The 24,235-nt window shown below is 35.7% G+C and overlaps 1 protein-coding gene across 1 annotated transcript in view; it reads left to right on the top strand.

Annotated features, from left to right (window-relative positions):
• Positions 1-24,235, top strand: part of SLC44A1 (solute carrier family 44 member 1) — a 226,144-nt gene that overhangs the window by 155,095 nt on the left and 46,814 nt on the right. Inside the window, exons 5-9 of the mRNA XM_044658236.1 lie at positions 6,472-6,565; positions 17,091-17,260; positions 19,350-19,439; positions 20,641-20,780; positions 22,461-22,647. Coding sequence (XP_044514171.1) covers positions 6,472-6,565; positions 17,091-17,260; positions 19,350-19,439; positions 20,641-20,780; positions 22,461-22,647 — 681 coding nt within the window. The remainder of the gene's footprint in view (positions 1-6,471; positions 6,566-17,090; positions 17,261-19,349; positions 19,440-20,640; positions 20,781-22,460; positions 22,648-24,235) is intronic.

The following is a 24,235-nucleotide window of genomic DNA, read 5'->3' as shown; positions in this document are numbered from 1 at the left end:
GCCTACTAGCTGAATGCTGTACTTGTCTTTCATAGAATCATAAAACTTCACATTTGGAAGGGAAACATTTTTCATCTAATCTAACCCCTCTCTGTACCGCTTTTGGGGGGGGGGGCTAGAGGGATGGGGATCTAGGAGAGTGCTCATTACTTGCTGAGACAGCCCATTCCATTTTTGGCTGTCTCTTAATTGTTCTGAAGTTTTTCTTTATATCAAGCCTAAATTTACCTCTTTGCAGCTTCCACTCATTGCTTCTAATTCTACACTCTGTGCCCAAAGTATTCAGTTTTTTCATCTGTAAAATGAGAGGGTTGGACTAAATGACCTTCAAAGTTCCATCCAGCCCTGTATCTATGGTTCTCTTCCCAATTAGTGTCTTTCAGATACTTGAGATATAGCTATCTTGACCTTCCTAAGGTCACTCTTCTTCAGCTAAATATCCCTAGTTTCTTCAACCAATCTTTATATGGCATGGACTTTAAAGTCCTGTAATATCCTTAATAAAATTTGGTATCCATTTCCTATCTCTGATCCTCAAAAAAGGGATCCTCTTTATTTATAGTGCATCTTCTCATCTTCATCTCTTAAAATCCTAATGTTCCTTTAAAACTCCTTTAAAGTTCCTTTTAAAATTTTAAAGTTCACACCTTCACAAACTTGTACTTGATTCCTTCTTTTTCTTAGTCCTCTTCCCCCCCCCCTAAAATTATCTTGAACTTACTTATTTATACACCTGTTATACCTGTTATATTTTCCAGTAGAATGTAAGCTCTCTGGGGACAGCTGTTCATTCCTTTTTTTTCACCCCATTGCCTAATACTATGCCTTGTATATAAAAATGGTCTTAAATTTCTTGGATTGAATTGAACTTGCCTTAAGTCATACATTACAACTCTGGTATTGTTTTTGCATGCTTCTTGTGGCCAGACACAACACTATTTCAGTGTTAGAACTAACATTATTTTTGTTTGGTTGCCAAGGCATATTTTCCATTATGGGGAAGGAGGGAAGAGTATATTATCCTGAAATGTTCAGTAAAAAATACACTTTTTCTTGTAAAGTGTTTTGTTACTTATACTATTTTTCATTAGGAAACTTTTTCTTATAAAATAGTACTTGAAACTATTCTAACTATTCTTTATTTCTTTTTTGTTAACCCTGTTAAATAGAAAAGTTGTCAGATACATTAAGGTTATTACTGCTAACAAGTCACAAAGACATTCTCCCTCCCCTAGACATGATATTTAGTATAGCCATATGACCCAGAATAATATTGGCAAAGCTATTATGCTTTCATTGAGTCTTATTCTGGGAAAAGATTTATAAAAATGAGCTTTGTTTTACCTGCTGACCTGCTTTTTGTTTGTGGAAGGTCTGAGGAAAGCAATGTTCTTCTTTTATTGTAGATGAAGTCCTATAGTTGCCAGAGTTGATACATAATGCTAACAAGAGGGCCTTTTCCTTGGTGCCAGGAAATTCCACCTTTAATTGACAGTGCAAATGAGGATCATGATAATCACTCTCAGAGCCATACTTGCCTAGAGCAGTTCCTCTATTAGTTAAGTAGTTTAACAACAGGACTCAGATTCTTTAGAATTAGCCAAAAAGACTTTTCTACCAGGACTCTTCATGTCATCTAAAACTAAGATTTTTAAAAGACTGAATTTTAACTACTCTGTTATAGAAGGATAGGGCCTAGACCTGATTCTTTGGCAAATCAGACTATGCAAAATAGCCTGCCTAACTGGATGTAAAACTCCTGAGTACAGATTAAAATGTTTCACAAAAAAAAAAAAATTTTAATACAGTAAAACAGATAATGTTAATTTGTGGTTTTCAAAGTTAACACTTCCTGTCTCCTTTCTCCTCCACTTTTTGGATCCTTTATTTTTTGTTTGCAGCCACTGATATAGGGAACCCTTAGGTGAGTAACCTCTCTCTATCATTGCAGTTTGGTACCTTCAATGCACCTAAGGATTTTTAAAGAATTGTCTAGAGCAGTGATGGGCAAACTATTCCTGGAGGGCCAGATCTAGGCCATAGTTTGCCCATCACTGCCTTAAGCAATTCCCTAATCACTATGCCCCCACAGCCAGATGTAGTGATTAGAGAATTGCTTAAGGCAGTGATGGGCAAAATAGGGCCTGGATCTGGCCCTCGGGGAATAGTTTGCCCATCACTGGTCTAGAGCACTGAGAAATTAGGTGATTTGAACCAGATCTTCCTCATTTTTTAGGTCCTCCAGTATGCCACATTGCCACTATTATAAGGAATTTAAAACAATGCAAACTTTAGTCATTGTATTCATGTTTCAAATAGCATGCAAAAGAAGGTGAAAAGATCTAGAAGCCCGTTTTAATATAATAATCAGTGCTAAAATCTTGAAAATTACTGTAGTCTCAAACCATTCAAAGTTTCTTAATGTAAATTAAGGGCAGCTAGATAAGGAAGTGGATAGAAGGCCTGGCCTGGAGCCCCGAATGATTGCTAGTTGTGTGACCCTAGACAAGTCACTTACTCTGTTTGCCTCATTTACAGATGAAGAAGGAAATAGCAAACCATATCTTTGCCAAGAAAATCCCAACTGGGCTCACAAAAGTCAGACAGGGCTGAATTAATCTAACAACAACAATATAAATTCGTTGGTATGTGGCTTCCCTCAGATTAGCCAGGGACTAGTAACAGACTGAAGTGCCTGCCTACTTGATTAGAAAACTACAGAACAGTAGAATTCCCCTTGGCTTCACATATAAAAGTTCTGATGGTTATTGCTCCAGCTGGAAGTCTCTCTTGGGCCTAAAGAGAACAGACCTCAAAGAAGCTGCTGCTGGTTTGGTACTATAGAGTCTGAAATTTGGAGAAAAAGATGCTGATTCTTGTTTTACTGTTTCTTGATGTAATAATAGCTAGAACTCAAATATAATACTGTAAAATACTGTAGCATTCTAGTGACCCTTTTCATGTGCTTGTTATTTATGCACAAAGACACATGGAGTAACAACTTTTTGTGCTGGCCCCTTTTCCTTTCTTTCTCAATACTCTCCTTGTGTTTCTGTCTCTCTCTTTGTCTTTGTTTCTGTCTGTCTCTCTCTCTCTCACACATACATACACACACACACAATCTCTTATCAGCTCCCTTGGGTTCAGTTATTTCTAGGGAGATGGCATCTAAATCTTTGTATTCAACTTTTATCTGTCTCCTGAGCTCCAGTCCCACCTGAAAAACCTGTAGTTGTGGTGGCAAACCTATGGCACACATGCCAGAGAGGACACATGCTCTGTGGCCCACTAGAGTTCATTACTAGAAAGTGAGAGAGACTCGGACAGAGCTGCTCCCTTCCCCCTCTCCACCTGCCTGAGGAGATTTCTCACATCATCCATCCCTCTGCTCAACAGCTCCCTTCCCTATCTAGGGTGGGGGCGGGGATAGCACTCGGTCTCTGGGAAAGCCGGGGCATGGCACTCAATCCCTAAAAGATTTGCCATCACTGACCTATAGGCATCTCAAACTCAATGTGTCCAAAAAACTAATTTCTCTCCCTAAACTCACCCCTCCTAATTTTTTTTTTTATTTCTGGGGGAAGAAGAGAATGATGTTGTTGCATCTACCCAAGTTTTTACCCTCAGAGTTATTCTTACCCTTACACCTTGTTCCCAATCACTTTTTTAACTCTTGTCAATTCTTCCTTCACAACATCTCACCTGTCTTCTTTCTATTCACAGTACCTCCTTAATTCTGTTTGCAATCACCTCTTGTTTAAATTATTGCATTAACCTCCTAGTTAGTCTCCATGCAACTGATCTCTTCCCTCTCCAGTCCATCTCCCATACATCTGCTAATTTGATATTCTAAAAGCATAGACCTGATTATATCACCACCTTAAGCAGTAAACACAAATGACTTCCCTACTGCCTCTAGGATAGATAGAAAAATCCTCTTTTATGGAATAATCCTCTTTATCCCAGAAGTTTTAATAGTCAAATGATATCAAACACACAGCAAATGGGACCCACAAAATTTCTAAGTACTGATTAAAATACAATTGTAGAATTGTAAATCCTCTGTGGAAAGGAGAAGGTAGCAGCTGCCTACTGAATTTGATCTAATTAGATTTAGCCCAACACTTTACCTTGTCAAAATTCTAGGGGATCTCGATGGCTCAATGAATAGAGAGAGACAGTCCTAGAGATAAGAGACCCTAGGTTCAAATCTAGACTAAGACATTTCCTAGGAGTGCAATCTTGGGCAAGTCACTTAACTCCCATTGTCTAGCCCTTATCACTCTTCTACCTTGGGACCAATATACCAATATACAATAATTCTAAAACAGAAGATAAAGGTTATTTTTTAAATGTATTTTTAATTTGTAGTTTTCTAAGTCAATATGCTGCCCATGTGTAGTAGTAGACTGCAAGATCAATATGAGTTAACAGTGTTAATGGCAGACCCAAAAGTGTATACTTGGAAAATCTTGAACCTCTGGAACTGCTTTGCCCAGGATTCCTTTCTGTATTACCCACAATTCCTTTCTATTTACAAATCCTTTCTATTTACATGTGTCTTTTGCATGACTGTATATAAGTTTTGGGTAATGCCCCTCTCCCTCTCTCTTCCACGTGAATTGAGTGGTAACTGGTCTTTGTTGCTCTAGCTCTCTCTTCCATGCGAAGTGAGTGGGAAACATTCTCTGTTCTCTAGCTCTCTAGCTAAATATTAATAAATCTCTATAAATATTATACTTTGGATATATTGAATATTAATTTTTAATTCCACAAAAGCTAATGCTTCATCGGGCCACATCAAGAGGGTCATAGATTCCAAGAGGAGGGAGGTGATATTCTTCCTGTATTTTGACCTCATCAGACCTGAACTGGAGTATTGTGTTCAGTTCTGGGTGTCACAGTTTAAAAAAGATGTATATAAGCTGTACAGTATCTTTTCCTCCCTCCCTTCCCCCCTCCCCCCCAAAAAAAGAGCCATGCAAATGGCAAAGTGCCTTGAGTTTATGGCAAAAAAAAAAGATTAGTTGAAGGAACTGGGAATATTTAGTTTGAGGAAGAGAAGACTTAGAGGGAATTTGGTAGATTTCTTCTAGTATTTGAAGGCTTGTCATGTGGAGGAAAGATTAGGCTTGTTTTGTTGGCCTTAGATAGTAGAAAATAGAATTGATGAGACCTAGAAGTTGCAGAGAGACGATTTTTAAGCTTAGTGTAAGGAAGACTTCCCAAAAGAGCTATCTAAAAATGGAACTGGCTGCCTAAAGATGGTAGATTGCCCTTCTTTAGAGGCCATCAACTTTTTAGTATTTTATAGCAGGGATTCCTTTTGTATATGGTTTGAAGCAGATGGTTACTGAAGTCCCTTCCCAAGTTCTTTGATCTCTAAGATCCCTTCTAGCTCTAAATCCCAGTTCCTCTTGTTTCCTTGATCAGTCAACAACATTTATTGAAAATTCATCATTTAAAGATCACTGTACTTTACCCTTTACTATATTGTCAGCTTAATAGAATAACAAGCTATTCCCCTTATTGAAATAGTAAATCTATTTGAATGTTTTGATGATTTTTCCCTATAGATATTAGATTATATAAATCTATTTTTCTTTTTCTTTTCTTTTTTTTTTTTTAAACTCTTACCTTCTGTCTTAGAATCAATACTGAGTATTGGTTCTAAGGCAGAAGAGTAGTAAGGGCTAGGCAATGGGGGTTAAGTGACTTGCCCAGGGTCACATAGGTAGTAAGTGTCTGAGGTCAGATTTGGACCCAGGGACCTTCCGTCTCTGGGCCTGACTCTCAATCCACTGAGCCACCCAGCTGCCCCCTATAAATCTAATTTTCAGAAAAAAATTAGGCAGAATTGTATATGGCTAACTTGTAAAAGGTAAATAAGTTATAGAATTGACTTAAGTTTGATGTCTATTTAATGTTTTCTGAAATCGGAGAATTCATTTAATAAAATTTTATTCTGTTTATGTATACTATAACTATTTGCAGAGGCAGCTAGATGACTCAGTGGATAGAGTACGGGGCCTGGAAGAAGACCTAAGTTTAAATCTGGCTTTAGATACTTATCAACTGTGTGTGACCCTGAGCAGGTCATTTAACTCTGTTTGCCCTAATCTACTGGAGAAGGAAATGGCCAACCATCCCGGAATCTTTTCCAAGAAAACCCCATAAACACTAATGTTGTGCTGTGGTTCATAGGGTCACAAAGAGTCAGATCTTTTTGAAATAACAATGGCTTTTTTCTGTGGCTCCTGTTATATGAAAAAAAAATTTTTTTTAAGAATCCAGAGGCTTCGTAAACTTGACTGGGCATTTCAGAACATTTTAGTTAATCATAATTATAAAGCCTACTAAAATAATTATAATTGAATGGGACATTAACATGGATTAATACAGTAAGGCAGAGAAAATGTATTAAACAACTTTTTCATCATAATGTTTTGTCTTGTTTTGGTTTTCTGACAGGTTCTGCTTTATGTACCTACAACTTAAAGCCATCAGAATACACTACACATTCAAAAGCCTCTGTTTTCTGCCCCAAACTCCCAGTTCCTGAAAGGTAAATTTAATTTGCAATGTTTAGCTGCTATAGCCTTTTTTCCTTTTTTGCAAGGATGGGGACCCAAGCAAAGGAAAGAAATATATAACATTTTAAATTACACATTCTTAGAGGGAAAAGGATATATGGTGAAATTTATGTTTGTCACAAAGTTGAAGTATACTCTGAAATCATATTTCTAAAAGGTTATGGTATAGAATTCTTACCTAGAATTGGTAAAATGATAATAACTTATGTTTCTGTAGGATACTAAAGTTTAGAAAAATTTTTTTCACAGTAGCTCCAGAATGTTCACAATGCAATTTTTATCCTCATTATAAGATTAAAGAAGCATGCTCAGAAAACTTAAGCAACTTTCTCAGGGTGACATTGCTATTAAATTTTGGAGCCATTATTCAATCCAAGATCTCTCTTAATTCAAGTTCAGCACTCTTTCTACTATGCTACACTGTAAAGAAATGTGATTGTAACACCCTCTGATGACATTCATAGATTCCTCTTTAGGCTTTCAACCTTGTTAGACAAGTTATAAGTTTATGAGTCTGATCTGTGATTTCATTGGTATCAAGAATTCCCAGCAAGTAAACTCTTGTTACCAATGCATATAGTTAGCTACTCTGGAATAGATATTGTAGGAGTTGCCCAAGACATTGAAATATTAAGAGACTTCCCCAAAGTCACTCTTGTGGTTAGTTTCTGAGTTGGGATTTGAGCCTACACGTATACCCAGAGTCACTCTTCGTACTCCTATACCAAACTGCCTCCCAATTTTAGGAATAAAATTTCACAGACTTCGAAGTCTCTGAAAAGCTGATCTTGCATTTATGTTTGTGGGTGTGTAAACACATACATTATAAGTACACATACACACATATACACACACCTTTTAATTCACAATTGTGAAATCTTTTCAGTAGCAAATTGAATTGGATAGAGTGCTAGACTTAGAAACCAGGAAAAGTTGCCTAAGAACCTCAGTTTCCTTATTTGTAAAAAAACACTAATGCTTGCACTACCTACTTTGTAGAATGTAGAGAGCATGTCATATAACTTAAAATGCTATATTAGTATGAATTGTTGTTCATATTTCAGGGTGCTAATATTTGTAATGAAAACTTCTTACCTGGTCTGTGTGCTTGAGATCACAATCCAAGATTATATATATATATATATGATTCACAAAGCCAAAATCTAATTAACAAATCATATTCTCAGAATACTATAGAATATTCTCACTGAATATCAGAAGATGGGGAATATTAGACGATTTTGAGAGTGAATTTGTGGAAGAGGTTGCCCTTGGATTATTTGAAAAAGGATCACCAATAACTATAGGGCTCACTTCCTACTCATACTTTTCCTTTGTTTAATCAACCATATGCATTTAGCAGGATATGATATTTCTTGACCACTGGCAAAAGAACTTCAAAAATAAAGCAGGAAAATATTAAAATAATATGATTTGTTCTGTTCAACTGAAGCATCCTTAGTGGTCCATAATATTGCCCCTGTTTCCTATTCTACTAACATTTAGGACTTGAAAACATAATTTTGCATAGGAATACAATGTTAATCTCATAACAGTGATCTAACTTGTATATGTTCATATGTAGGTGTTCTCATATTCCAGATGAAACTTTTCTAGAACATTTCCTCCTCTCCTCCCAACACTTACGCCAGCCCATAGGGCTGAGAAGTTTTGAAAGAACTCAAAAATTATTTTAATTTATCCTTTAATGATGGCTTACTGCCATGCCCAAACTATTCAAGAAAATGTTCTACTGCTCTAAAAACCTCTAGTTTCCCTTACTAGTTTTATTCCAGTTCCTCACAAGCTGAATATTGTCTCCTCTAAACTAAAAGCTATGTATTTGAAATCATAAGAAAGGAGACTCTCAGGAGAGGATGAAACTAAGAGTACATTTTATTTTGTAGGGTCTTAAATTGGTTGATCATTTTATCTTTGTAGTTTGACCATTTGTGATAAAGGCAAAAGGAGAATTTTCATCAAAAGGAGAGTAATAAACAGATAAAGAAGGACTTGGAGAAGACTTATAATGTGATTTGGTCTTTGAAGAAACCTGCAGTATTCCAACTAAAACAGAGAATGTTTTGGTAGAAATAGTTGTAGATTAGTAAGGAAGATAAAAGAATCAGAACAAATTTGGAGTAGAAGTATATTTTGGATTTTTTTTTTTACTTTAATGGTCTTTTCTTCCTTACCTTCTATGTGTCCTTTGCATGATTTCCAATATATCAACTTTCTAATAATAAGATTAGCTACCATTCTTAAAGCATTTTGAAGTCGACAAAAGACTTTCCTCACAACCAGTCTGTTAAACAAGTTAGCTCAAGTGATAATATCTGCTCTACAGATTTCAGAACCTGAGTCTCAGAGAGGTGAAATGATTGACTTAGTGTTACACAGAGAGTGAATACTAGAACTGACATTTGAACCCAGAGAGAAGACAACATAATACAGGGTTCAACAAGCAGAGGACTCAGCTCTGATATTTATTATCTTTATGATTTTAAGCAAATCTCATAATGTTCTTGGGTCTTTCTTTCTTTGTAAAATAGAGGGGTTGGACTAGATATCTTCTAACATCTCTTACAGCTCTAGATCTGGGTTCCTAAAATTTGATCTAATGCCATGCTTCCTGAGTGGTGCCTTCCTGTGGTATGGAACCCCTTTCTGTTATAGAGAAGAGCAGTCTGATAAAATAATTTAAAATAAAGTGTTAGTTACTGATAATGGCATAATGTGTTACTCCTCTTGGGAGTATTTGTTTTTTAAAAGAGTTTGCCTGGAAAGGGCAATGCTCAGCTCAATGGAATCAATCTCTAATGGTGACATTTTCAGTCCTGTGGCCCCAGGGGAAAAGAGATGTTCTGCCTCCTTATAAGGCCAGCTTTACTGCAAAGCCAGAGAGCAGGAATAGGGGAAATACATTAAAGACATGATAAATAACTACCAGCTAAAAAAAAATGTTAATTTGCTGGAATGAAAATTAAAAATAGAAGAAAGAGATACAGGAACAGAAGAAGAAAAAAGATTGATAATGGTGGAAATAAGACAGGAGAAATAAAAAGTAAATTTTCATTCTAATTAGATTTGTAACTGCTGTGCTTTGTGACTTCTATAAGCTGGAAAGATGTTGCCAGAAGTTTTTATTGCTACGTTTCCTTAAACAATTAATTTTACTTGGAATTTTCTGCAGTTGTGTTTACAGAAATTTTAATAATTATGCAGGTTGCAGATTCCTGCCTTCTAATATGATACAGCTCTCAAGTCACTATCCCTATGACCACCAAAAATAATTAATATTTTAAAACCAGGTGTGTTAAACATTTTTGATCCTTCATCATATCTTGAGGGTGTTCATTAATTTATATTATCATTAATGAACGTAAAGGGTAATGGGAAAGATATTTGCTTCACTAAAGACTATTTGTCTTTGAAAAATCTTTTTTTTTTTTATTTGTACTAAATAAGCTGGTATAATACTTGTTGCATTTTCTTCTGGTTACATGAACTTCTGACAAAGGCAATAAACCAGCAAGTTTTTAATGGAAATATGTTTTCTTCTTAAACCTCCAGAATTGAGACCTCAAAAGGTAGCAGAAGTTTTTATTAATAGTTACTTTTTTTCATCTTTCTTTTTGAATGAGAAACATAGCTTCTTTAAAAAGAATAGGTTATGGGGCAGCTGGGTAGCTCAGTGGAGTGAGAGTCAGGCCTAGAGACAGGAGGTCCTAGGGTCAAACCCAGCCTCAGTCACTTCCCAGCTGTGTGACCCTGGGCAAGTCACTTGACCCCCATTGCCCACCCTTACCAATCTTCCACCTATGAGACAATACACCGAAGTACAAGGGTTTAAAAAAAAAAAAAAGAATAGGTTATGTGGCCTGTTTTTTCAAGGAGGCCTGAAAAATCAGTTAAATTACTTGAAACATGTTATTTAATTGATAAACCATATGATAAATAATTCCAGGGGTTTTATGACTAAGATTTTGTAAATATTTCATGTATGATAAATGATGGGGTGGGAGGAAAGTCTTTAAAATAATGTAGTTTATTTTTTTTTAAATATGAAGCTTAATTTTTTAAAATAATTATTCTTTTTTAAACCCTCAACTTCTGTGCACTGGCCCCTAGGTGGAAGGGTAGGCAAGGGTGGGCAACGGGGGTCAAGTGACCTGCCCAGGGCCACACAGCTGGGAAGTGTCCAAGGCCGGACCTGAACCCAGGACCTCCCGTCTCCAGGCCCGACCCCCAACCCACCGAGCTACCCAGCTGCCCCTGAAGCTTAATTTTTAACCCCAGCATTTACTTTTATTTTTAGTGAGTTAATCCAAATATCAATGGCCACCTTCACTTTCTAGTTTGTAATATATCCATTGGAATTGATAGTAGAACATTATCAAGACCATGAGCTAAACATTTAATCAGTATGAATTGATTTCCAACTTTATAATTTAGAACTGTCTATTAATTTAACAACTGATGTGAAGCAATTCACATGGTTATAGAGTCATTGTCATATTATTCTAATTTGGGAATGACTATTTGTGTGGCTTCTATTCTTAATGTGCCTTATTTTTAAGGGTTTTTAAACATATATTTTGTTTTTGTATCACCTTTAGTGCCCAGTATATCCATCCCCACAATGCTTGCAGAAAACTGCCCCATATAACTAAAAAACAAAGAAAGAAAAAATAATCTAGTAAAATTAACTAATATATCATATTTCATCATTTATGTTGTGTTTCACTGCCATTTTTACCCACCTCTGTATAGAAGGGTAGGAGATGGTGCATTTTCTTTTCTTACTTCATGATCCTATGTTGACCATAGACCTATTTGCTATTCCCTGAATCTTCTTGACAAGCTTCTTTTGTACTCTTTGGGAATATAGTGTAGACTAGGAACTCTTGATCTAGTCCAGTTCTTGCATTTGAAAGATGAAACTAAAGCCTTTGTGACCTTGTCTAAACTAATACTACTAATGAGGCACAGAATGGAGTAGAACCCAGATCTCCATATTAGTCTAATATTTTTTTCATTGTACTCAACTTACCACATGGTACATTGTCTTTCCGTGGGTGCTGCAGTGATCCAGAGGGGTGGTGATGGCCACAGGTGCATTTGGTGCATACCAACAATTCTGGCTGCAAAAGGAGATCCCTATGGCTTATCCTGAAATATGGGCTGTAATTCAAAAGTTCTTAATTGCATTTCCTTCATCATTTTTAGTGGAACGTGGATTCAGTACGGTAACCAATTTATTAACAAAAAAAAAAAGAAACCAATTGCAAATAGTCAATCACGGTGATTTAAGATTACTGCTGATGAAAATAGAGCCGAGGATTACTAAATTGATAGCAGCACACCAGGTTCATCCTTCTCGTTAAAATGATTTCGAATGTTTTAACTTTTTTTTGTATTACATTCTAATCTGAGTTCAATAAATAGTTTCATAATTTCAAAGTTCCATGTTTCTAATTTACACCTTTCTTTACTATATTTTACAAAAAAGGTAGAAACATTAATACATATATCTCTCCTATTAATTGCTATTAAAATTAAAAAAGAATTAATTTCCAGGGGACGCTAAGTAATATTTTTTCTGGAAAAGGAGCGGTAGGCCAAAAAAGTTTGGGAAACACTGGTCTAAACAGAAAAGTAAAATATTCCACTCTAAAAAGTCTCTAAAAAGACTTTAGAGATCATCTAATCCACTCCCTGTGCTTTATATAAAGGTCCAGAGAGATGGAGTAAATCACATAGTAAGTTTATAGAAGATATGGGGTCTAGAACCTGGGTCTCTTGAATCCCACTCCACTTATACATGAAAAATACAGGAAGAATGGTACTAGAACAAAATATCTATTACCCATTAGATTGATTCAATGTAATTGCTACATTTACTGTTATAGATATATACAGTGACATTTTAGAATCATAAATTTTCTTTCAGGATTGTTAAGTATATTGCAATGGAAAGATCAGTAATAGATCTGGAATTAAAAGACTTGGAATCAGATCCCAAAGCTCCAGTCTCCTTCTAATTGACCTTGGAACTAGTCACTTAAGTTCTGGGTTTCAGTTTCCTTATCTACAAAATTAGAAGATTGGACTAAAAGCTCTTCAAGCTCCTGTGTAGATTGGAGCTGAGATTATAGGCTCATAATTTGAGCTTTGTAGCTTAAGTTCCCTCACTTCTTTGACCTAAAAAGTCATTCTCGTAAAGGAATTCCACCCTCTGAGTCCTTATAGAAAATGCATGTGTAAAGTATACACCCTTTATACAGATCTTATTAGACCTGACTAAGGAGAGACAATGATAAGGATCTCTTTAAATGCACTTATGTATTTATATCATTCATTTCCATAATAATAATCATAGTTAACATTTATATAGTACCTACTATGTGTGAGACACTGTGAAGTGTTTTACAAATATCATCTCATTTAATGCTCACAACAACTCTGTAAGGTAAGTGCTATCATTATCACCATTTTACAAATGAGGAAACCAAAGCAAACAGAGGTTATGTGAATTGCTCAGGGTAACACAACTAGTAAGTTCCTGAAACTGGATTTGAATTCAGATCTTCCTGACTCCAGGCCAAGTGCTGTGTTACCTAGTTGCCCCAACTTCTGTTCCTTTCACAAATTTCATAACCTGAAATACACACTTGCCTACCAAGACATTTGGACTGGGTTGCTAAAAAAGTTTATTGCTATTAAGTGCTCAAATGGATCCCTGACTAGGTAGAAATTAGACTTACTGTACCTAAGCTTCATCAGCAATCATCCTCATAGCCTCTTTTGGACAGTTACAAATGCTCTTCCTGATAGCCTAGACAAGAGAGAGAGAGAGAAAAACTGGTCTTTTAACTCCCTTTTTATCCTTACTGGTTTAAAAAAAAGCCCCATAAGATTGTTTTGTTAGCCCTTGATAACCAGCTATTGGAATCCAGAGAGTCAATAAGATTGGATGGTATCTTTTATAAACCTTAAAAATCCCTTAAACATTGAAATTTTTATAGCTACAATTTGCCTTGAGACAACCACACATGCAATGAAGCCAATTTAGACCACAAAGTGATTAAATATTACATATAGCTAAGATAAGAATTCCTCTTCAAGGCAGGCTCATTTTTAATAGTTATTCATTATTTGTAATATCTGTGTATCTGTGGGACAAGAATATTGGTTGCCAAATGAGTTTTAGGCTCCTGTCCTCAGTATGTAATCTGGACATGAGGTTCTGAGATGTCATCAAATAATGAATCTTCTTAAACTAGAATAATTACTATGCCAGTTATATAGGTTGCTAATTGAGGTTAAAAAGCAAAATGTTGAATCTAATATTATTAAAATAATAAGAGCAATAATTTTAGATGATAATTTAAAGTTTCTAATATATTTTACATTATTTCATATTAAAGCCTCATGACAACACTGTTAGATAACTAATTTGGGTATTATTAATCCCATTTTACAGATGTAGAAATAGGCACAGAGAAGTTTCATGATCTATTTATGATCATTATGATCATCTATTTATCACATAGCTAGTAAATGTCAGAGCCAGAATTTGAACCCAAATCTTTTTTACTCCAAGTTGTTATGACTAAAAATGATAAAGACTGATAGTATAAGAGAAATTAATATTTTAATAGCCATGGCCTTGTTGGTGAAATATATCTATGACCACGCTTGACTATCTTTTAAATTTACCTCCAGTGCCCATCATGTATCTCGTTTGCCAGCCAAGTAGCCAAGAGGCTGTCTCAACTCTGCCCTCCAAATTTAAGCTCCCCATACGTGGGGACGTCAGACATCTCCACACCCAAAACCAGAAACCCATTGGAATCATGGGAAATGTAGTCTCAAAGCCCCCATGTGTTCATAGGGAGTCTGCTAGACACTTCCAAATATCACTTCCCTGAATTCAAAACAAACAAAGTTAAAAGGTACAATCAAAAGAAAATTCTAGAATCTTACAAAGATTTCTTAAACAATTCTGGTGAAAGGAGTTATGAAAAGGAAAACTTAAATTTGGTAAGCAGAGGGCGTGGGAGAAGAGAGGGAGGGAGAGACAAAGCAAGGGAGCACTGGGTGAATATTATAAACCCTTTAAAATTTCTAAATAAGGATTCAAGATTCACTCCTCATTGAGAACCTCTGCTTACTCCTGAGAAAGATGCCTTTGTTTTCTTATTTAGAAAGGTTAGCCTCAGGTAAGTTAACAAAGATCCTATGACTTTATGACTTTGTTAAATCATTAGAGAGAGCATGTGTTTGGTCAGAAAATGACAAATTTTATCCCCAATTCATGTTCCCCAAGAAGCTTGAGGATCCTAGCTCCTTGGAATTATAATGAAAATTTCAAGTTGTGACATGTACTTTCAAGTAGTCAACTAACTCAGATTAGTCATCTAAGTAGTCAGCAGTGGTTTATTATTGCACTTTACACACAGTGCTTTCTAAGGTATATTTCAGGCCAAGAAAAAATGTTTTATTTACCAATAAGTAAAAATCAGAATGGTGGGAAGTTTTCTTGCAGTAGAGTGAAAAATGGAAAGTTTAATTTCTCTCCTGATAGCAAATTGCTTTTCCTTTATAAAGCATAAAATTACCTCTTTTGATCACATGAATAGTTTTGTCTTAATAGCATGCTCTCTTTCTTGTCCTTGTATATACTAATAAAGAAGGCAAAATAAATACCCCTATACTTCGAAATGGAATAAGCTCTTTAAGTAGTCTTGATTATTAGTAAAAGTAATTCTTTGTTTTTTATATGAAGAACTTAAGAACAGAGAGATAATGTGACTTTGGGTTGTACTGCCAGTCAAGTACATGCTGAGTTCCAGTGGACCTTAGGAACCAGATTCCTAGTCTTGTAACCTTAATAAAAATGATGGCGATGAGAGTTGACATATATATAACTTTTTAAGGTATAGAGAGCACTCTGCATTTTACCTCATTTGATTCTCAAAGTAATCCTGTACCACGGGTACTACTTGTATTGTTATCCCCATTTTGCAGTTGAGTAAACAAATTGAAACTCATTAGTATCTTGTCCAGAGTCACACATGCAAATGTTTAAGGCAAGATTTAAACATAAATCTTCTTGTCTTCAAGTCCATGTGGCCTCATTTTAACTATTAATTGGAGTGCCCAAGAATCTTTTTTTTTTTTTAACTTTCAAAGCCTGGATTGAATTGCTTTTATTTATTTCAATCAATATATGCACCATACTCCCGTTACTTTATACAATTTATTTTATCACTTAATATCATTTTTTTAAACCCTTAACTTCTGTGTATTGGCTCCTTGGTGGAAGAGTGGTAAGGGTGGGCACTGGGGGTCAAGTGACTTGCCCAGGGTCATACAGCTGGGAAGTGTCTGAGGCCGGATTTGAACTTAGGACCTCCCATCTCTAGGCCTGACTCTCAATCCACTGAGCTACCCAGCTGCCCCCTGCGCCCAAGAATCTTAACTAAGAAATAGAAATTAATAATTTAGTCATAAACAAAAACATTTAAGTTGTCCTGAAATAATTTAAATACTCATAACTTTCTCTTTTAAGATAAAAATTCGGGTACCTTAATAAGCATTTATTAAGCATATACTTAATACATATGGGATTGGGTATGACTGTACTAGAATACAATATAATAGTATATGATACTACTATATAGTATTTGCTACATATACTATAGTAGTATAAAATTAAAGTTGCAGAAGATAGGATTATTGCTGTCTTCTTTACAGTACTTAATTTTGATCAGCTGTGTGCCATTCTCTCAGAGTATACTTCAAATACAACAAAACCCTTTCATTGCATGGATAGCTTAATATTATAAAACTAATATATTCCATGGATTAAATAATGCCCTAAACAATAAAATCTCAATGATGACCTGGTTAAACTGAGAAGGATGTTAGCTGTGCTTCCCAACATCAGCGAATTAAAGGGGTTTCACCAGACTGATCATTTCAGAGAAAAGTTGTTGATAAGATATCACCTTTCAGGCAAATTTGCGTGATTTTTTTTATCATTTAAATAGGTCAAAAATTAATTCTTAATTCACTGAAAGATATAGTTTTGAGTTGTTTTATCATCTGCCACTTGATTGACAAATATCTAAACTTAGGAGTGTAAGTCTTTGGTTTTACTTTTGGTTTGGTTTTGTGTATGTGTTGGGTTTTTTTTTTTGTTGTTGTTTGTTTGTTTGTTCATTTTCAGAAGGGGGAGGGTAATATTTTCTGTGGGAACATACACTCCACCCTCTCTGTAAGGTTTGTAGTAAGAACTGCATCATTCCTCATTGCAGCCATCCTCATTCCAGAGCATCTGTGCATTAACTTTGCACTTTTGGCTCCTAGCATTATTCTGAAGGGGGTGGAGTGTATTGCATCTATTCACCTTTCATTTGTGTGTTTGATGTGGCATTTATATTAAGTAGGAGTAATTTTTTTTCTGATTTTTTTTTCTTGTGTCACCAGTGCACCTATTCCATTCTTCCATCGCTGTGCTCCTGTGAACATTTCCTGCTATGCCAAGTTTGCAGAGGCCCTGATCACCTTTGTCAATGACAATAGTGTCTTACACAGGCTGATTAGTGGAGTAATGACCAGCAAAGAAATTATATTGGGACTTTGCTTGTTATCACTAGGTAATTGTTTTTCTCATTCTTAGCTATTACGTAGAACTGCAGTAGGAGACTATTCTGTTCTTTGGCCAGAGTATGACTAAGAACTGGTGATAAGTCTTCAGGAAATGTGTAAACTACTCAGAGTGACAAGAACTGCTTCATAGTATATTTACTTGTACTCTGAAATTCCCTGCCCCATCCTCTTTTTTGTGGAGATAGCTAGTTTAGAATTTGACTGGCCTTTGACTAACGGTGCCCTCTTCTTACATAGGGGCAGTACATTCACAATACTTTGTCTTCTGCTTGCTTCCAGAAAACCTGTCTCTTACAAGAAAATAAGAGACAGTCAGTATATGGAGATGAGTTTTGTTGATGGTGCTTTTAGGAGTATTTTTTTCTCCTGTAGTACATCAGAGTACAATTGATGGGTTTAGGAAAGCTCTGCTCATTGACATTTCCTGGACATGAAGTAAACTTTAAGATGAAAAGTGTTCCCACTTTATTAAAATAAAAACTCTCCAGATTAAAATGCAATTTTATACAAGCACATTTAATACTAGACTTTCTAGACAAGTAATATCTTAGTTGGGACCTGTGAATTATAGAAACCAAGGTGTCCTATATCACACTACTATACCATACTGTGTTGTGCCAATGCATACTGTAATAAGGCTGTTGACTTTAGTTACAGAGATGAGAGAGAATCTGTCCAAGTTTTTCTTGTAGTTATGGAATATTTTTACATAGGTCATGCTGACCCAATTGAAATAATATTCTTTATGTGAAAAATCTTCTGTGTTATTTAAAATTTCCATCTGTGTTCATTCCTGTCCACTTATTGCAAAATTGAAGGCCATAATAATTCAGAGTATTTATTTGGATTTGCAGATGGCCCAGAGAATACTAGACTCCTGTTTCAGTTCTATAATAATTATTGCCATACTATTTTAAACCAAGTTTCTTGTATATTTAAACACTGTAAAAAAGAAAAATTCATAGGCTGTAAAATCAGTGGTTGTCATATTATGTAGTATTAGTCTGTCATATAGAAATGCTTACATTGCCATTGGTAGTCACCTTTATATCAGGAGTTTTGTAATATACACATTATATATAATATATGTTTTAAACATAGGAATATTATAGTTATCTTGTTTGTGAAATGGGCCTTTAGTTGATGATGGCAAAAGATGGTTAAGCTGCGTGTTTCTGGAATATAGATGTCCATGATTATGATCATGATGCTGAACCCCATATTGTATCATAGGCAGCAGAGTTCACTTAATAACTTTTCTGTATTTTCTTTGAATGAAAAGCTTTCACACAAAAATGCCTGACTTCACTCTGAAAGTGAAACCAGTGAGAGTCAGGGCCTAAGGGGATAGGGCACTGCATTTATGAGCCATTGTTCTCTAGTGCCACCCCCTGGTGAAAATGCAGCTTTTATATTTTAAAATTTTATAATTTTTAAATAATAGAAATGAGTAGAGAATAAAGACAATGTAGTGCCTTGCTTTCTGTCCCCAAGTAGAGGCTTTACGGAACTGTTTGATCTTAATCTAAATGCATATACTATGTAATTGAATTTACCTATCTAGACTGGAATAATTTCTTATCGCAAACATATGTCATATAGTCTACACTTGTTTGTTGGCATGTTTGTGTGCATGTGTGTTCTCCTTTGCTGCCCTTTGAGAGAGATGACCTGCTTCCTTCCCTGTGGCAAATCCACACTAGTTTTCATGTGCTCATTAAGTCACCATGTGCATGCATAGATTTTTGTCTCTTGTTTACAAATGCAGTCTGTTCTTTTGTTTTAATTGCCACTGTTTTTCAAATGGCAGAAGTAGCTAATCCAAAATGATAACACAGCAAATGTTTTTCCTTCTTATCCAAGAAGTTATATATGAGTTACTTTAAAGAATTAGTATTTCTCTGAGAGGGAGCTCCTTTCCTCAGCTATTATTGATTGAAATATACTTATGCTATACTATACTTATGCTATACTATATTTCTCATAGTATTTTATAATACTATACTAAATATATTATAGTTTAGAATAGTTGCCCTTTGTTTTCCATGGAATAATTGCTCTCTGTCTTCCTTGCAGTTCTATCCATGATTTTGATGGTGATTATTAGGTACATATCCAGAGTACTTGTATGGATCTTAACAATTCTGATCATACTGGGTTCACTTGGTAAGCTCTTAATTTCTTTGTTGTTGAGAATTTGACTTGACTTAATATTTACACTTAATTCTCTATTATTGCTAATACATGTAACATTCTTAATTGACTTCTTTTGAGCCCCATGGACTCATTTATATTTCCAGGTGTCTATTACAAACTGTGTAACATCTGGAAGGTAAACTTGAAATTTAAGAATTTCTAGGTGGACCTTCCTAAATACAATTCTTTCACTCTTACAGAGAGTCATAGATTACAAATTCATATAAAATGGGAGGTTCATTGGTATTTTAAATGAGAGGAAGAAGAGACCCCCCCAAAAAAAGAAGATGCTGTAAGGAAAAGCAAGCAATTTGGACATTTTCTCCTGTCAGATATAATATGATACCCTTCCTTCTCCCCTTTTGTTTTTTCTTTCATTTTATTTCTTCCAGCATACCTCACTTGTCAGGTGAGTTGTCTATTCTTTCCCTTTCACTTTTGCCCTTCTCAATGCCTGAAGCAGTCCCTTCTGAGATGTTGCAGCTCTCTAGTTGGCAAGTGTTGCTGGTGTGATGGTGGGAGAGGGGGAGGGGAAAGAAAGAGAGAGGGGGAGGAGAAAGAGAGACAGACAGACAGACAGAGACAGAGACAGAGACAGAATGACTTAATACCTCATTCTTCAACTTTTTTTCCTCACCCTTTGTTTTTTCCTGATGTTGCTTTGTTCCTGGACTGTTCTCCTTTTTCTTTCATTCCCTCATGTAATTTTTTAATGGCTTTTCTTCTTCCCTCACCCTGTCCCTCAGCTGATTCTCTGATCCTCTCTTAGTTTTCAAAATCCAGTCTCTTCATCCCCCTTGACCTACACATGCCCAGAGCCTCTTTCTTGTCCCTCCTCATCCTTGCCAATAGTATAGAAGCTATTTTTTTTCTAGTTCTCCTTTAATTTCAAAGACATTCATTGGTAGAGTTACAGAAGGCTAGACTGATGCACTGCAGGATTTACACATTTAGTGTGGGAAAAGATAAGGTGAGGAGAATTCCCATCATGCTAGCCAAGCGCTACAGCAGCACATGTCCTCTTTTACCTCTCCCTCTGAAATGGTGCTGCCAGTGTACCATTGGGCACCACATTCCTGTCATGGTGTTCAGGACCCAACTAATTTAAAATTCTAATTAACATATTCTCTTGTACTCATTTTTTGCAAAAACATACTTTTTTTGCCCTTAGGTGGCACAGGTGTGCTGTGGTGGTTGTATGCTAAGCAAAGAAAATCTCCCAAAGAAACTGTTATTCCAGAACAACTTCAAATAGCTGAAGACAATCTCCGGGCCCTTCTCATCTATGCCATTTCAGCTACAGTATTCACAGTGAGTGTTTGCTCTTGTGGTGTATGTTTGAGTGTGGTTCATTTGTTTGTTTCTTATTTGATCTAGATTCATGATGAGAAAACCTTCCTACAGTTTATTGCTTTCTTCTCTTAGTCATTATAGAATATTCATAGAAGAAAGGTAGAAAAATCCCTTCCTTTACCCCAAGCTTTCATAGTCGTTCCTTAGTTGTTGAGCTAAACTCAGGGCTTTGCACAATCTTCCCTGTTTTTGAAGGAATGAAAGATTTTCATTCCATGAATTGTTGCTTACCAATAAAATTTAATTTATAGAGACTGGAAAATGTTGTAGACATTTGTTTTAGTTAGCATTACTTACTAAATTTTTAAGGGGAAAAAAGGCCTCTGTGTATTTATTACATTTGCAGATTTCTTGAATATTTTTCATTTTATCAGCTTCTCCTCAAATTTTTCAGTGTAAACTTTTCCTGTAATAATAATAATAATATTATTATTAATTATTATTAAGATTAATATTATTATTTCAGGAAAAAAATAAGGGTAGCCCACTAACTTGTTTTAATGAAGGCATATGGCTGAACATACCTCTTTCCCCCAATTCTCTAATATAAAGGAGGAGCTATGACAGCCTATACCATTGATGGTGAACCTTTTAGAGACTGAGTACCCAAACTGCAACCCTCATGCTGCATGTAAGCCCCCTGCCTTACCCCAGACAGGAGTGGGAGGAAGTGCTTCCACTGGGCTGGTGGGCAGAGGGGTGAGTGATATGAGAAGTATCCTCAGGTACAGTGTAGAGGGGGAAGGGAGCAGCCCCCTAGTGCAATGATATCTTTACCAAACTGGTTATCTCTGATGCTAAAGAGCATCCAGGAAGAAACAGACAGGTAACTTCTTAAAGGAGGGGAAGCAGCTGATATTTATATATCATGCTTAGGTTCATACAGGGATTTACATACATAATCTCATTTTATCTTTATGACAAGTCTCTGAGGAAAATAGTATAAGTAGTATTATTCCCATGTTACAGATAAGAAGACTGAAAGCCAACGAAATAAGAAACTTGCAGGCAGTATGCTCTTAGGCAAGTTGCAGAGCCAGAAGCACCATCTTCTTTCTTTCCTCTTTTAAAATATATATACACTGTATTATTTTATGTATGCTATAGACCAGCCTTGGCGAACTTTTTCCGAGTTCAAGTGCCCAGAGGGCAAATTCAAGCTGTTTGTGAGCCCCCGAATTACAGGAGAGAGCTGAGGAAGTTCTTGTTTGGGGTGGCTGGACGCGGGGGTGGGGGGCATGCAAAAAATGTCCTCGAACTCTGGGAAGAGGGGGAACAAAGCAGTTCCCCAAGTGCTGGCTCTGCACACATGCCACATCTTTGCCAACTCTGATATAGACTATAAGATTATTTATAATATATGTTAGACTATATGATGGCACCTGGTAGTACATTGCCTTCAGCCTTGATTTTAGTATTAATTTGGGCTAATTGAGTAGTGGTGGATAAACTTGATATTTCATCACATTGGATTTTAAATTGCTTGTAGTTAGGACCTGAATCTATTCTAGAAGAATCTAAGAATGCTACTTTATGCTTGCCAGGTCCTTAGATAACATTAAAATGTTGTATCATTCTTGACTTGATTTTTTTCACCACCTGAAATGATGACTGGAAAATGTGTCTCTCTTTGCCCAGGTGATCTTGTTCTTGATTATGTTAGTAATGCGCAAGCGGGTTGCTCTCACCATTGCCTTGTTCCATGTGGCTGGCAAAGTCTTCATTCACTTGCCACTCCTTGTCTTCCAACCATTTTGGACCTTTCTTGCTCTTCTCCTGTTTTGGATGTACTGGATCATGACTCTGCTTTTTCTTGGCACTCTAGGTGAGAAAACATATTACTGTGTGTTTTGAATGATAAATTTGCATATTTATATTTTAGGAAATTAAAAATACATAGAAAAAGCCCTGAACCTTCAAGCTGCTGCTGTTTGAGGTCTCACAAACCACCAGGCCTACAAGAGCTATTATGGTACTTAAATCACCCTGATAATAGCCTTTTAAAACAATCCTAGGTACATAAATATGTATCAGATAAAAAGTAAAAGTCTATTCTGGTTCTGAGCAGTAGTCCTTCTGCTGATCTTGGAACTTGGATTCAGTGCAAGATAGATCCAGGAATCCCTTCCAGTCCATAGCCAGATTAACCTGGAAATAGTCCAGACTTCAGAGGCATCTTTCCAGATTAGGCTGGAACCCTAAAACCCACTTTTAGCCCATCCACAACTCAAAAAGAAGACCTGACCTGGATTAATCAAGTAGTATAAAAGGAGGTATAAAATTATTTGGATAATAGACTTGATGCATTTGCTTGACTTCAACTTAAAGCCCATTTTGACAGTTTCTTGTGTGTGTGTGTGTGTGTGTGTGTGTGTGTGTGTGTGTGTGTGTGTGTGTGTGTGTGTTTAAGTATTCTAACTTGGTTCAAGTTGGGTATGGAAACTAGCTGTTTCATTATAATGAAAAACTCTACATAATCATTCTTTGAAAATTCAAAAGAATTTATTATTACAAATATTAAAGCTTTTTATAGGGAATACTTGTGATATGAAAAAAATTAATTGATATAATTTCTAGAAGTGACCCTGATAACTATGAATTTTGACCTCAGCCCTTAGATGTGTTTTAAAAGATTAGCTGAATTGTGATAATAATTTCTTTGGTGCTTTTAATGTTTACAAAGTGCTCTCTTCACAATAGACCAGTGAAGTAGATATTGATTTCAAATATCATCACCCCCATTTTACAAAGGACAAGACTGGCGTAGTTAGATTAAATGACTTGTTCCAGATCATATAATTAGTGGGTTTCAGAAACAGGACTTGAACCCTGGACTTCTGACTAGAAGACAAATGCTTTTTCTGTTGGACCATCCTGCCTCTCTTCAGTAGATATTAGTACATATACAAACTACCATTCACTGGGGAGAAGGAGGTGAAGTATGGTAGATCAATATAAGGATTATTTCAATTTGGTTGTTTTCTGATACATGTTGCTCTAGGTATCATAGGACACTGATTTAAAGCTAGATTATTTAATCCAATCCCTTCATTTAACAACAACAACAACAAATTGATACATATATATATATACATACATGTATAGCCATGCTACTAATAATATGGCTAAGAATAAAATAAGAAAAATCTACAGTTATGATTTCTTAGAGTTTGACTTGATATGATAGTGTAGTAACACTGGGATTTTTCTCAATCAGTTCTTTTTGGTGTGTTGGCTTAATTTTTATCACTATAGTGAATAGCTAATAAACTTTGAGGTTTTTTCTTATAATTTATCATTTCTTATAGTTCATAATTCATCTCAGAATCAAGTTAACACTTTAAAATATTTGCAACCTATAATTTTCATTTCACACAGTAAGTCTAGAGATAACATGAAGATTTAACAAATAT

The sequence above is a fragment of the Gracilinanus agilis genome, chromosome 1, assembly GCF_016433145.1.
Source record: "Gracilinanus agilis isolate LMUSP501 chromosome 1, AgileGrace, whole genome shotgun sequence".
NCBI lineage: Eukaryota > Metazoa > Chordata > Mammalia > Didelphimorphia > Didelphidae > Gracilinanus > Gracilinanus agilis.
The sequence above is the reverse complement of the archived record's forward strand: the minus strand, read 5'-3'. Positions and strand labels throughout refer to the sequence as shown.